At 50.7% G+C, this 13,130-nt stretch overlaps 1 protein-coding gene across 1 annotated transcript; it reads right to left on the bottom strand.

The window, feature by feature from the left end:
• Nucleotides 1-470: 470 nt before the first annotated feature.
• Nucleotides 471-12,710, bottom strand: UNC5CL (unc-5 family C-terminal like). Its single transcript, XM_019546699.1, has 8 exons — nucleotides 12,079-12,710; nucleotides 9,943-10,252; nucleotides 8,867-9,129; nucleotides 7,007-7,107; nucleotides 6,459-6,518; nucleotides 4,138-4,232; nucleotides 3,382-3,495; nucleotides 471-871 (listed from the first exon to the last, which is right to left on the bottom strand). Exons 1-8 carry the CDS (start codon nucleotides 12,446-12,448, stop codon nucleotides 532-534), a joined length of 1,653 nt encoding a protein of 550 aa, XP_019402244.1. The 5' UTR covers nucleotides 12,449-12,710; the 3' UTR covers nucleotides 471-531.
• Nucleotides 12,711-13,130: the final 420 nt, after the last annotated feature.

Below are 13,130 nucleotides of genomic sequence, written 5' to 3'. Positions count from 1 at the left end.
AGGGAGTGGAGGCCCAGTTCAGAGATGGCCCGTCTCCCCTCATCCCTGCCACAACTGCTGCAGTTCTCCCCCTCCGAGCAGAATAACAACAGTGCCGTCCCAAAATACATGGCACTTTGCTTCAGACATAGACTCCTGTGTCTTCCACCTGGAAGCAAGAATCTGCTAGTCCCCACCCTGCACGGACAAATCACTTGTCATCGCACTCAAAAGCATCTCTTTCTTGTCGAGCCTCAGAAACCACACCACCCTTAAGTCTGCAGTTGGAAACAACCAGGCACTGCCATCCCTCACCAGGTAATAGGGAAACCAGACTGGCCGGCAATGCCAGAAAATAGTCCAATGCAAACTTTGAGAAGCTGAGTCCAGCCAACATGGAGGAAGTTGCTGCACACCCCAAGCACCCAATGCTGGGAGCGTGAGGGTGGGGAGCCTTTCTGCTCAGTCCAGAGGCTCCCTTCCGGGCAATCTGTCTCCAAAATCCAAATAGGCCAGGGTGAGTACAGGCTGGGGAGCTCTCACTGCTGCAGCTCAGACTTTCTCCTCTTCCACCTCCAGGGCTTGGTTTTCATAAGCTTCTGGTGCCAGCACCTTTCTCCCTGGGGACCATGCCATAGGCTGCCCTTGTTCTTGCAGTTCTTGTTCTGGGGACTCTCGGTCTCTTACCAGCTGGTGATGATTTCTGAAGGGGCTGGTAGGCAAATTGCAGCAGTGTCTGTTCCCCGTCCCATTCAGGAAGCTTTCGATGGCCGAGGCACAGTCCAACCTGTCCATGGCCACCATGATGTTGTAGAGCTCCTTCAGGCTCCCATTCTGCTCTTCAAAGATCTCCAGGGTAGCAGCTGCCGGTTTTTGCTGGCATGAGAAATACCTGCCAGGCGGAACATGGGTCAGTTGCCCAGCACCCAGGCTTCCCCACATAGCCTTTACTAACACCAAGACAATGAAACACAATGGAGGGGACAGGAATTGGACCTCAGTTCTGATCCAGGCTCTCCCACTGTCTTGGGCAAGTCACTTCCCCCCCCGACTCAGTTTTCCCATTTGTTAAAGGGACTTGACACCACTCATCTGCTCCTGTACAGAGGTAAGGTCTCTGCAAATGCTAACTGTTACTACTCATCAAGCAAAAGGCTTAAACTAAGATGGAGAGAGACTGGCCCCATGTCAGTTGTTTCCTCCACGGCACTTTGACTACAAGTGTAGACCTTTCCTTAGCAGAATCAGAGCAGGAAGGTGAATAGCTGTCCGTATGTGTGCCTAAATGGGAACCTGGGGCAGGAGTCAGTCTGCTTTGAGTGGCAGGCTGCTGGACCTGTCCCCTGGAAACCAAATGCCTCCCTCCCGCTTCTGGTACTGGAGTGAGGAGTAGATCATTTCCCCTGAAAAACATCTGAGTCAGAGCCTACAGCACAGGCAGCCCACCAAGCTGACAGATCATCAGGTGGACCTGATGATTTTGTGAGGCCCCTTCTGGCCCCTAACATTTATGAATAAGAAGAATGGAAGGGCCAGGGGATAGATCTGATGAGAGGATCGTTATTTCACTGAGGATCCTTGCAAAATCCCCTCCTGGTTTTCCTCATGCAAGCTTCTCGCATGTTCTGAGAAGGCCGCCACGCTTATGGCTAACGCATAAGGTTCCCCTTCCTGACCTTCCAAAGTATATCTTAGTCCAGAGTCCCAGCTATTTGGTTAACTGTCCCAGGAAGCCCGAATAGGGCAGCAAACAGACCGAACCTTTCAAAGCAGCCTAGGGGATTTAGGCAGATTCATTAATGTTAATTAATTGGAGATCTGTCAGGCCTTGAGCTCTTAACCATAGCTTTTGCTGCAAAAAGTAGATTCACTCTTTAACCTTGCACTCAGCCTGATGCAGTAGCTCATCAAGTTACTCGGCAGCACTGCTACCAGTTTCCTAATGTTCAGGATTGTCTGGAGAAAGAGTTAATTGAAAACTGGCCCAGGCACGTGTGCGCGTGCACGTGCACACACATACCCCTACATTTCTAGGAAAGGGCACCACTTCCAAACTTCAGTCTGATCTTTAGAAGTGCAGAGCAGCCCCCGACTCTGGTTGGATTCTCACCAAGATGAGCTCTAAATCAGTCCATGCATGTCCCTGTCATCCCAGGCCTATGGAGCGGTCAGCCAGAGGACTATATTATGGTAGATTATACCCAAGTGCCTCTTTACCTTGGATACTTGTACTGAATGCCTTTGCGTCTTGACTCAGACCTCTGCCAAAACTGTCTGAAGGAGCTGGAGCAAGACCCCATTCCATTGCAATGGGTAGCCTCTTTCTTTCTTGCTCAAGCTCCCCCACCACTCTTATTTACTACATGGGTCCCAATCAACAGGCCTAGCCCTCTCCACCCCCTCAACCCCCTAGCTTTCAATGGCTGTATAATGAGCTGCAGGTACGCAGCACAATTGTAAATATGGGCCATACCAGTGATTCAAGCATGGAAAAAGACTGACCTACGTGCTCTAGAACCAGCCTCAAATTTCATGCACCATCCTGTAGGACTCCTGATGTTTCAGAGTGGCGTGCAGCAGGGCTGGGTGTAAGACAGCTACATTCAAGCATGTTGCATCACCATCACCTACCTGATGTGCCCCAAAGCCCAGGGGCCCTCATCTCTAATGCAGCCATACCTCCTTGGCCAAAAACAATCGAGAAAGGAAATTGCAGGTCAAAACTAATTAGTGAGGCACATACTGTCCAGCCATAAAGCACTTGAGGGAATGAAAGGGCTTGATTGTTATTTTTATCAGGATCGTTATTCTTATCAGGATCATTTTCAGTATGCACAAGGAGGAGAAGCATTACATAGCCAGCAGCAAGTATGTATTTAGAGCAGGGGTCAGAAACATTTTTGGCTGAAGTGACAAGATCACCCCAACCTCAACTTGGTGAGCCAGAGATGGGGGAGCCACAAGGGCCCCAATCCTTGTTGCCGGCAGCGGCTGCATCCATGTGCCTGGGCAGATAGTGGGGAAGGAGCCAGAGTTGCCCTGCTCCAGACCTCACAGCTCCCACAGCCACAGAGCTGGTGCCAGGAGTGTGGAGCCCCACGCAGCCTCCCTAAGAAGCTGCCCAGAGTCTGGGTCGGTTTTGGTTTGCCAAGGAAAATGGCCCCGCATTGCCGATCCCCAGTTTAGAACATAGACGAGCGGGCTGCTCCTCGCCGGTTCTATCCCTCCATCTCTCATTTCTGTCCAAGACTGCCAGGAAGACAGCACGATAATACACGACACAACTTCAGGCTTCAGCCAAATCCAGCAACGCTCTCAGCGAGGCACAGTGGCATTTCTCCCATTCCCTCTTCCCCACCCCCACACCCTGCTCTTTTAGCTTGAGAGAAGACTTGTAAGTACCTGATTTTCATACCACACAGGCCCAACCTGGAAGCCAGCTTGCGCCAGTCATTGCCACTGATGCTGTTTGGCTCCAGCAACATCTCCAACTGCTCAAAGAGTTCCCGGGGCATTCTGGAAGAGGGGGGACACCAGCATTACTCAGTCCAAACTGGCTACTGATGAACATGGTGGCCCTGCTGCCCAGTGCTCTGCCTCTTCTGCAGCCCACCCCCTGCCTGTACAGCTCTGGTTTGCCAAGGACTTATCAGCCACCACACTGCTTTCAAGCAGAAGGGGTGCATTCACTCAGCCTACTACCTGGACAAAAGGGATGAGGGCCATTGCCTCGGAGATGGAAGATACGCCGCCTGCCATAAATCAATAGGAATCGCTTCATGCAGCGGTTATCTGCATGGCACTGGAGCGCAGGTTTCTCCTAGTCCAAATTCCTGGGATTTAGGACTTCTGCTGGAGTTTCCCCCCCAGGCTGTGCCAGTCACCTTGGTAAAGGGAATGAACAAGTAGGCAGGCAGCATGGACAGCTCTCCCAGTTCCTCTAATCCCAGGGCAGAGTGTAGGAGCCCTCACTAAGGAAGCTCTGTGCAAGAGCTGCTGTGGGGAGCCCTCCAGGAGAGCTAGCTAGAAGAAGCTCACTACTACAGTACCTGCCACCAGGAGGAGCAGGGCAGGAAGACCTTGTGAGATGAGACTACCTCCCACCTACAGCTAGAAGCCCATTACAAGCCACCTCTCTTTAACAGACCCATCACTCACCTGTTGCAAAGAGGAGACGAGGAGACTCGGGTCACCTGTGACCCATTTTCTGGGGCTTGAAATCTCAAGATTTCCATGTACTTCTTCTCCAGGCCCTGCAGGCAGAGGAGAGATGCAGGCAGAGTAAAAGTCATTTCCCCAAACTGCATCCAACTACACCATGCCCTCAAGGAGCAGCCTTCACAGGGCTGGGCGGCACCTTGCTGCACAACCCCCGGTACTGGGTCAATGGAGAGCCTGATTCTGAACCTACGCAGGCATAAATAAGGACCGACTGCTGCAGTCAGAAATGTTACAGAGACAAGAAAAATCCCAGGGGGTTCACAGGCAAAAGACCAAGCCAGTATCCAGTTGGGAGGGGGTGTCAGACCAGTTTGGCAGCATCCAGTTAGAGAGTCAAGGCTAGAAACAAGGGAATATGAGCACTTTGGTGTGTGGTTGTACCTGTTGATGCCATCTGCACCCATGCAAGAAAAGGACCCGTCCCTCACTATGATGCACCCAGAGAAGGGGGACAGCTGGTGTGAACTGCCAGAGCTCCATTGCCTTAGGAGGAGGCATGCTAATTTAGTCCAGCTGTAAGCCTGGGCCTCTGGAGCTATCAGCTAATGATCTTTACCTGTGCTAGCTGCAGGTCTGTCCTCCCCCCCTAACCAAACCCTTTGTAGCAAGCCTTTGTGCTGTTCTAGAAAGGGAGTAAGGCTTAATTGCTCAGAGTTTCTGCATACTTTTTCAGGATCAAGGTAGCCATTGGGTCTGGGAAAGAGCTACCTTCTCCCTAAGAGCAGTCTGTGTTAGGGTGGGTGAACGGCCTAGTCAGCTCATGGGCTGGGCAAGAGGAGGCAGCTTCCCTGCTCTGTCTGAAAATCCATGCTGACTGGAGGTACATTATTAACCCACAGCCTGCCCTCTCTCACCCCTCAATATCCACATGGGTTTTATGGTTTGGGAGTCTTGAAAGATGGGGGGGTGCCTGGTTTTATTTGCTACCCCAGGGCCCTGTGAGCATGACTGAGGCTATGTAAAACATGTGACAAAGGTGAAACTGCCTTGCCAGAAGGTGGAACAAACTCCATCACCCTCTACGTTAGTGACGAATCCTTTTTCTGCAGCACGTGGAAAAGACCTCTTTCCCAGTGGAGCTCATCCAGGCTCCCCTTACAGGAAGCAGTCAGCTTCTCCAACTCCACTGGAGTTGTGCAGGTGATAAGGGGGTCACAGCTGTGGAGGAAGCTATGGGATCTTGCTGAATTCAGTATCCCTCGGTTCCCACCTTCTATCAATACCTTGATCACACAGTGGCCAAACTGGTACTTGGGAATCATTGCGGTGAAACCCATGTGAGAGCCAAGCGTATTCCCCATCCCTAGTGGCTGATTTAACTGACACATACAGTCTATACACAAACACTCAATCGATACATAAACCCTGCCCCTGTTTAATCTCTTTGCTCAGCTGATGGTTAAACTTTAACAAAAGGTAAATGGCTCTGATAAACCTGCCAGCTGCTCTGGTAATCCACCAGGCCTCCTGACCCAGAGACCAAGTAAGGTGGTGGTGGGGGAGGGTGGTGGTTATTGCTCGTTATTAAAGTTAGCAACCAAAAATAAGGGTAAATCATTTTAAATCTTCTTTTTTGATCATTTAACCACACTTGGCCCTGGAGCAGAATTCAGGACCCTGAAACCATTGCATATTAAGCAGTTTAAATCCAGACTGAGGCTCTCTGACCAGTTCCTTGCCTCCCTAAAGGTACAGTCTCAGACTCTGGATCTGAGCTGCCCTGAGCTTGGAGAAGATCCAGATCCATGCTACTGCTGCTCAGAGTGTCTCTTATGGGAAATGGCCTCCTTTGTGTGTCAAGTGTTTTCTGAGAGAGAAAAGCCTGAACCATGGTTCTGGCTGGCATCGAGAGATGGAATTATTAAGAAGTGACCTCGAGCTCTTGCCTCGCACTCGATGAAATCCACCCCGGTCCTCGGCATGTCAGGACTGGGGAATGCACAAGGCCAGACACAAAAAGATACACAAGTGCAAGCTCCTATTTAGATACCTTTTCTGGATCTGGTCCTCAATACCTCAGTCTACCTTGATGCATGCGTTACCATTGCATGTATTGGATTAAGTAGTTAGATAAGCTAAACAGGGTATGTATGTACAGGTTTCTGGCAAATACCCAAAGACCTAAAATGACACTGGACTAATCTGCCAGATAGCCTTAAGTAGGGTAAAGAGACAGATTAGGTAGCCAGGTTTAACTGAAGATCAGGTAGCTAGATTGAGCAGGGAGACTGCTGCTCAGGCAGAAGTGCAGGACTCACGCTCTGGTAGGTGTGCATTGTCACAATGATTTCACCGCTAGGCACAGCCCCTTCTTCATTCTGAATGGCGCAAAAGGAAATTGAAAAACAGTTGTGAAGAAAGCAGGTCCGAGCAAATGAATTCCCCTCTCCATAAGCCCCCAGCTCAGCATTAATGTTCCTCAGAACAAAGAAGAGAATTAGGAACCTGTTTTTCCTCTCTCATTGTGCAACAAGCATTTGTGCTCTATCCTTCTGCAATGCCTTTCCTCCTGTTGGCCTTCATTAACTGACCCTTGCAAGCCCCCAGGAAAGTGGGCATTTATCGGCCCCATTTTGAAGATGGTGAAACAGAGGCACAGAGAGGGGAACAAATTATAAGAATAGAAATCAGTCTCTTGCTCTAACAACTGCCAAGACCCCTGGAGGTAGGGAGTGAACTCAGGAGGCCCAGTGACTCCTGTTTTAACCACTAGACCATGCTCTTTGGAGGGATTTTTAAAATCACATAGTAAGTTCTGAGCAATGAATGGATAGGGCCATTTGCACAGACACAGCGGGGGGGCTACCTGCTTCCTCCGGAAACAGAAGGAGCGAAATGGGCATCTTCCATGCCAGATGTGGAGGTGGGGGACAACCTGGCAGCTACTGTCATCCACGTTTTCCCAACCTGCAGGGGGTGAAATGGTTCCAGTGAAGCTCTGAATGGCAGTAGTGGCCTCACACTATGGTACACCTCCCCCTGTTATTTAATTGCCCTCCAGGTTTCTGTATTTCTTGCATTAAAGAACCGAGACATGACAGTGAGATTCCTGACTAAAGAGGAGCGATCCTGCGCAAAGAGCTAGCATTCCCTATAGCCTCAAGGTAGTGGAAACTAGTGCAACTCTGCTGACTTCAGTGGATCTGTGCTGATTTGTACCAGCAGAGCATGTAGCTCTAAAAATCTCTTCTTTGCCACAGCTCCACGTACAACGTGGTAGGAATTTTCTTTTCTTTGGTTGTTTGAAAGACCTACTGCAGACCATGGAAGAGACATCTCTAGGGCACGACACCTCCTGACATTCGTGTTTAAGCACTGTCACAACAGGTCAAAGTCAACAGGGTTTTTGCTAGTTAGTTTTCAGGGAGCGAAACAGGAACTGGCAGGATATTATTGCTATTTAATTGTTAATAAGAACAAAAACAACTCCTGGAACTTTAGCCACATTTTCTTTGCTCAGTCCCTGCAGTTGTAGCACCTGCCTTGAAAACTCCTGGCCTTTCATCAAATTCAGCACAGAGCCAATGCAGTGATTTTCTTCCCTTGGAGAACACATGCCCAGAGGCAAATATTATCAATCTATTAGTTTCTTGTATCTCTGGGTGTGCTGACATAAATGGATTGAAATAAATGGGCTTTTAGCTAAAAGGAAATATGTAGGACTGGATTTCTCAATGATTCCCACTAAACACCTCCTGCATTTCCTATAGTAACAGGGCCTTAGTGAGAGAACTGGAAGGACAGCTCATAACACGTTCTTTATTAGGTCAATATTCCTCTTCATGAATCATCCACGAGGAGGTCATTTTGTCTCCAATTTATTCATCACTCCAAATCCATTCTCCCAGCCATCTCTCTCACTAATTCCTGCTGGGGAGCATTTTGAACCCAGAACATTTGACTGGATACAAGGGCCATGCAGTTGGTTTTTCCTTCATTACCAGATGTGCATACCTTGTCAGATGGCAGGAGTGAACAGCTCTACCATGTTATGAGGACTGAATCTATGCTCTAAATCTAATGCTATGAGGATTGAGCCTGATGCTCTAGATCTAAAACAGCAGAGACCAGTCGTGTCTGAGCTAGGCAGCTTGGGTTAGGCCAATGACCTTTGCATTGTACACACTAAGCATTCCCTCTCTGCAAGGATTCCCTAATATTTGCTTGCAATCTGCTTTCCATGAACGTCCCTGCCAGCTGACTTGTTCGTTAGACCAGAACACTTGAGGGGAATGAATGGGTGTCAGTCCCGGAAAAGCATGTTCGGGTAGTAACAGAAAGAAACACTTGTGAAACTCTGTTGGTGGTATCTGCCCAGCTCCGTTCAGTACGACTGGGGTTTTCTCCTGTCCCTGAAAGACGGGGTAAATCAAGCACTGTCTACCTAGATAAAAGCCCTGCACTGACGGGACCGATTCTGCATTCACCATTTCATCCCACTGATCTCAGCACAACTGTTTCTGATTTGCAGTGCAGAACCAGGTTCAAGGTCTAGACAAAGGAAAAGGAAGGAGGTCTGGATAGCCTAGGGCTTGTATAACAACCCGGCTGCTGCTCCAAGGCACACCAGCACAATCCCGCTAACTCCATTAGTATGAACAGAACACGGCCCTCCGCCTCTCAATCACTAGTTAAAATCCAGCCCAGGTGCAGCCACTGCTCTTACCATCCGAGAGGTACTTGAGAGCCAGGCACATATCCTTGGTCCTGCCAGTGAAATCGAAGATCTGGACTGGGCCACAGAGACCTCCTCGAAAGGGCTGCTCATTGGTAACTGCCCACTGCAGGGCACAGGGTGTGTTGTTGAGGAAGTATATGCGGATTTGGAGGTGAGTCTGGTCAGCAGCTAGTGGGGAGCAGAAGATGGCCAGCTGCAGCCACTTCCGAGCCTCTGCCTTCCACGGGGCTTGGAGGACACAGGTGTAGAGGCTGTGGGGGAGCCAGACAGCAGGAGAAAGGGCAGATGGACAGAAGGGTTAAGACATGAACTGGAAGGATCCTACTTTGCAGCAATAAAGGGTGGAATCAGACAAGTTCCTGGGAATTGGGCCACAGGAGCGGACACCACTGTCTGTGGAGAGGGAGGGAGGAGTTCTGTAGGGGGAAGAGGGAACAAAGAAAATCTCTGTCTGGAGGTGGCAGAAGTCGAGTCCCAGGAGCGAAGTTCTACAGCTGGGAACCTCGAAGCCTCTGAGAGCCACGTGTTCCAGTGTGCAGGTGATACCGGGTGGGGACCACAGCTGCACAGGGTTATCATCTCCTTCTGGTCTTGCAGTCTACGTGGCGCATAGTCTCAGGAGCCTGTTGGCCGGGCAGTGAGTCATTACAGGCTGGCACGTGGCGGAGCCTTCCTTATTGCTGTAAAAGGACCAGGAACTAGTCCTGATTTAAGAGAGCTACAGGGAGGCACAAGGCCTAATCAAGTAGCCCCCTTTGCACAGGTGCTGAGGGCAAGGGGAGCAGGGGGCACTTAACAGCTCTCAGTCCAGCCATCTATTTTACTGCTTGATAATGGATTTAAGTGCCCACCTTTAGGCAATCACTTGGGAAGCGGTGCCTTAAAATGACTCACCCGAGGTTACAAAGTAAGTCAGTGCCAGAGCTAGGGAATAGAGCCCAGGCATCCTGATGCCCAGCTCGTCTCGGACATACCGCTTCCCAGCTGCTCACGCAGCTCGCAAGGCTCTGGCTGGCTCAGGGGTTTAAGTGCTAGGACATGAAGCAGACGTAAAACCCACTGACCTGAAGTGTGAGAGCTGTATCTGGCATTCGTCCCTAGTGGTCCTTGCCTTGAGCTCCTCTCTGTCCTGGACGGGGCACCAGGCCTTAGCACCGAGGAGGTCAGTGTTGCTAGTATAAGCCCTTGCTTGAGTCACGCTCCCCGCACAGTGCTTGAACACCAGCTGACACGGCTTCTGGAACACCGAACCGTGGGGCCCGCAGTACACAACCGGGCTGACGAGGGCCTGTGAGCTGGAGAGCGGGGGAGAATCCGACAGGTCCCAGATGAGCACCAAAGAGACCTTCTTGGTCTGTCCCAGTGCTACTGCCCCTGCAATCATAACCAGCAAGGCTGAATGTTTGTCTCGCACAGACCTGCTCCAGCACTCTCTGTGGTGGCTTCCCATCCCGCCCCCCCCCCAATTCCTCTAATCTTATGCTTCACATGAGATTACCCAGGGGCACATGACAAAGTGTTGGATGGGTGTGTTGTGACTTGCTCAGTGCCTGTCCCCAACTCTGGGTCCTTTCTAATGGACCATCTCTCATAGGAAGGTTACAAGAGCTGTTGCATCACTCAGCTGGCTACCACAGGAGGAAAGACAGCCCTTCCTTCACAACGGTCCTTCAGGAGATCTAGGATGGGTCCACAGCACAATGAAGGTAAGACTGCAGTGCAAGGAGGAGCACCTGAGGTCTCTCCAATGTGGCTAGCATTGGCAACCATACTGGGGAAGGTGCAGTGGCATAGAGCTTAGTGTGGGCTGTGTGGCAGAAAGCCACCTTGGTTTCTCCCCAAAATCTCTGTGGGATGGGCCCAGCAGAGGAGACACACTCTTACCCTCTCTCTTTAGGCAACCTGAGCTGGCTGCAGTCCTGAGGGAGGGGGAAACCTGCTCCCTCTGCCCACGGGACTGGTATCACCTACCTGGGTGAGGGGCATCTACCTGGTGGGCTGGAGTCCGCCCGGCAACTAGTGATGTATTTCAAATTGGTTGGCCGACAGCCAGCTGGAGCTGGCCTCCACTGGACCGGGTGAATGAGGTCACAGGGGCCACATAAGTTAAGATTGCCCAGGAGGAGGGGGCAGCAGCCATGCGGGGGACTGAGAGGAGCTTTACCATCCGAAACTGGCTCACTCCCCCAAAACTCATGAGCTAGAAATGGCCTGTCTCCAAAGGGAAACTTCACCGGCCTTTGGAAGATGCTTGTGAGTAAGCTATTCGAGATCTGATTAGAGATCTAGCGGGCAGTAACTCAGATGCGTGATCAAAAAGCTACCTCAGCCAGACTGTTTGCTCTTTAGGATTTCTAGGATATTGCTCAATCTTGTACCCTATTTTCACCCTACTCCTGTAATCAGTAAAGTTCTCCTTTGTGACCGGTGTAGGAGACTTATTGAGGGGTGGGTCTAAATTATGCCCAGGAGACCCCTTGGGTCTGCAAACTAAGGGAGACTTTCTTTTTTGCCCCCGACTTGGGGTAGTGCCCCAAGTGCCTGTACCGGGTCGAGTACCCGTAGGACTTTAGGCCTGTATTTCCCCGAGGACACAGGGCCCAGAGTGAGTCCCTTCTCAGGGTGGTGGCAGCTACGGTACCCCCAGGCTAGCGAGCGTGCTCCAGGAAGGGGGTCGGCCAGACGTGAAGCGCCCCCAGGGAGGCATTCGGAGCCTGGAAGGTGGTCGGGTGCAGGGAGGTGGGCGGCTCAACCCAGGAGCGCCCCCTACTGGCCCGCCACAGGCTGTACCTCCCATCAGGGACTGGGTACATATTAGGATTGCTAGTTTGGTTTCTTTACTGCTGTTACGGTCTCCAGCTTGATTAAAGTTTAACAGGGATATACCATCTCCTGGCCCAGTTGCACTTCCGTTGTGCTGTGCAGATACAACCCCCAGTGCCTTTTGTTCTACTCATCCACTCCTTCCCCAACCCCCTGGCAAAGAAGATGGGTTTGCATCCTGCCCAGAAGGGAAGCCTATGTGGGGAAGTGAGTTTCAAAGCTTTGGGCCTTTTGAATAGGCTGGATCTTCAGCTCCACTGTTAGCATCCAAAATAAATCAGCGTTAATGCACGCAAACAGCCCATCTCCTGGTACAACATGGGGTGAAAGACGGCCATAGGAAGGAAGCAAAGATAAAGGGGCTGGCAAAGATTTACCTGGGGGAATGGCTAGTGAGATGCCCATCTCCGTCAGCATGAGACAAGCACCCCTGTGGTCCACCTCCTTGCCTACGTAGACCAGCAACTTGTTCAGCAGCTGCTTCATCACCATCCTGCCCCCAGTTGGAGTGTGCAACTCCCGATAAAACCCCTCCACCTCTTCCAGAGTCACCGTGGGGCAAGGCACAGTGGACAGCGCAGGGATGGAGTCCAGCGTGCCCTGCCTGCCTCTTCGTTCCACACAGCGAAGGCAGGGTAGCTTGGGGCACCATGACAACAAGCATTTACCCAGGAGCAGGACAGAGGTGACAAAGATAGAGACCACTGTGACCCGTGTTAAAAGACTCTGCTCAAGGAATCTCTCCATGAGTCCCTGGGCACCAGCTCTGCTACTCTTCCTTCTCCCTGAACTCAGAAGTGGTTTAGACTAACAACCACCAGTCGCATCAAAATCTGCCAGGATTGTAGCAAGGCAGTGTACTTTGGAACAACCTCCTTACTCACGGACTAGCAGTGCAGCACTGTTACAAGGACTCGTTTATGGAGCTCTGAATCCCCAAAGTTACCCTCATTCTGTAGTTACATTTTCCCAGTGATTGCTTTCTTCATATCCTACAGGAAGTGGGCCAAAATGTACCCCAAGGATGCTCTTTCATCAGGGCCGGCTAGACAGCTTATGATACCAGGACAGAGGAACACGTAGTCATTTAAGCCAGAAGCTGCCAATGTAATCCTCAAAACCCTTAAAAAAAACAAAACGCCACACAGCAGCAGGATGTAGAGGATGGTGATACAGCAAAACAGTGTTGAGAGTCTTTTTTCAGTGTTATTGATGCAAACAAAGCCCTGAGCTCTGTTCCTGATGGTACAGCTGCGTGGCTGAGCATACCACTGTTTATTACAGCTGTGGATTTAAGACACAGTTTCTCTCTCCGTCTCTGTTAGGACAGGGCAGGGATGTATTTGTTCTGCTTTTTTCTGCTCTGCTTAGCCAACTGCTAATACATCATCTTACAGCTTATACCGTGTTTCCCTTTCAGGCCTGCAGG

Source organism: Crocodylus porosus, unplaced genomic scaffold, assembly GCF_001723895.1.
Source record: "Crocodylus porosus isolate Cpor-Errol unplaced genomic scaffold, CroPor_comp1, whole genome shotgun sequence".
Lineage (NCBI taxonomy): Eukaryota > Metazoa > Chordata > Crocodylia > Crocodylidae > Crocodylus > Crocodylus porosus.
Note: the sequence above shows the minus strand (reverse complement) of the source record. Positions and strands in the feature narration are given on the sequence as shown.

What these genes read in the sequence shown, in the direction of transcription:
- UNC5CL (XM_019546699.1), bottom strand. Translation starts at nt 12,448, where the DNA reads ATGGAGAGATTCCTTGAGCAGAGTCTTTTAACACGGGTCACAGTGGTC. An exon ending in CTCACTAGCCATTCCCCCAG is followed by an intron (nt 10,253 to 12,078) that starts GTAAATCTTTGC and finishes TTATGATTGCAG; the next exon opens with GGGCAGTAGCACTGGGACAG. An exon ending in TCGTCTCCTCTTTGCAACAG is followed by an intron (nt 3,496 to 4,137) that starts GTGAGTGATGGG and finishes CCCCTCTTCCAG; the next exon opens with AATGCCCCGGGAACTCTTTG.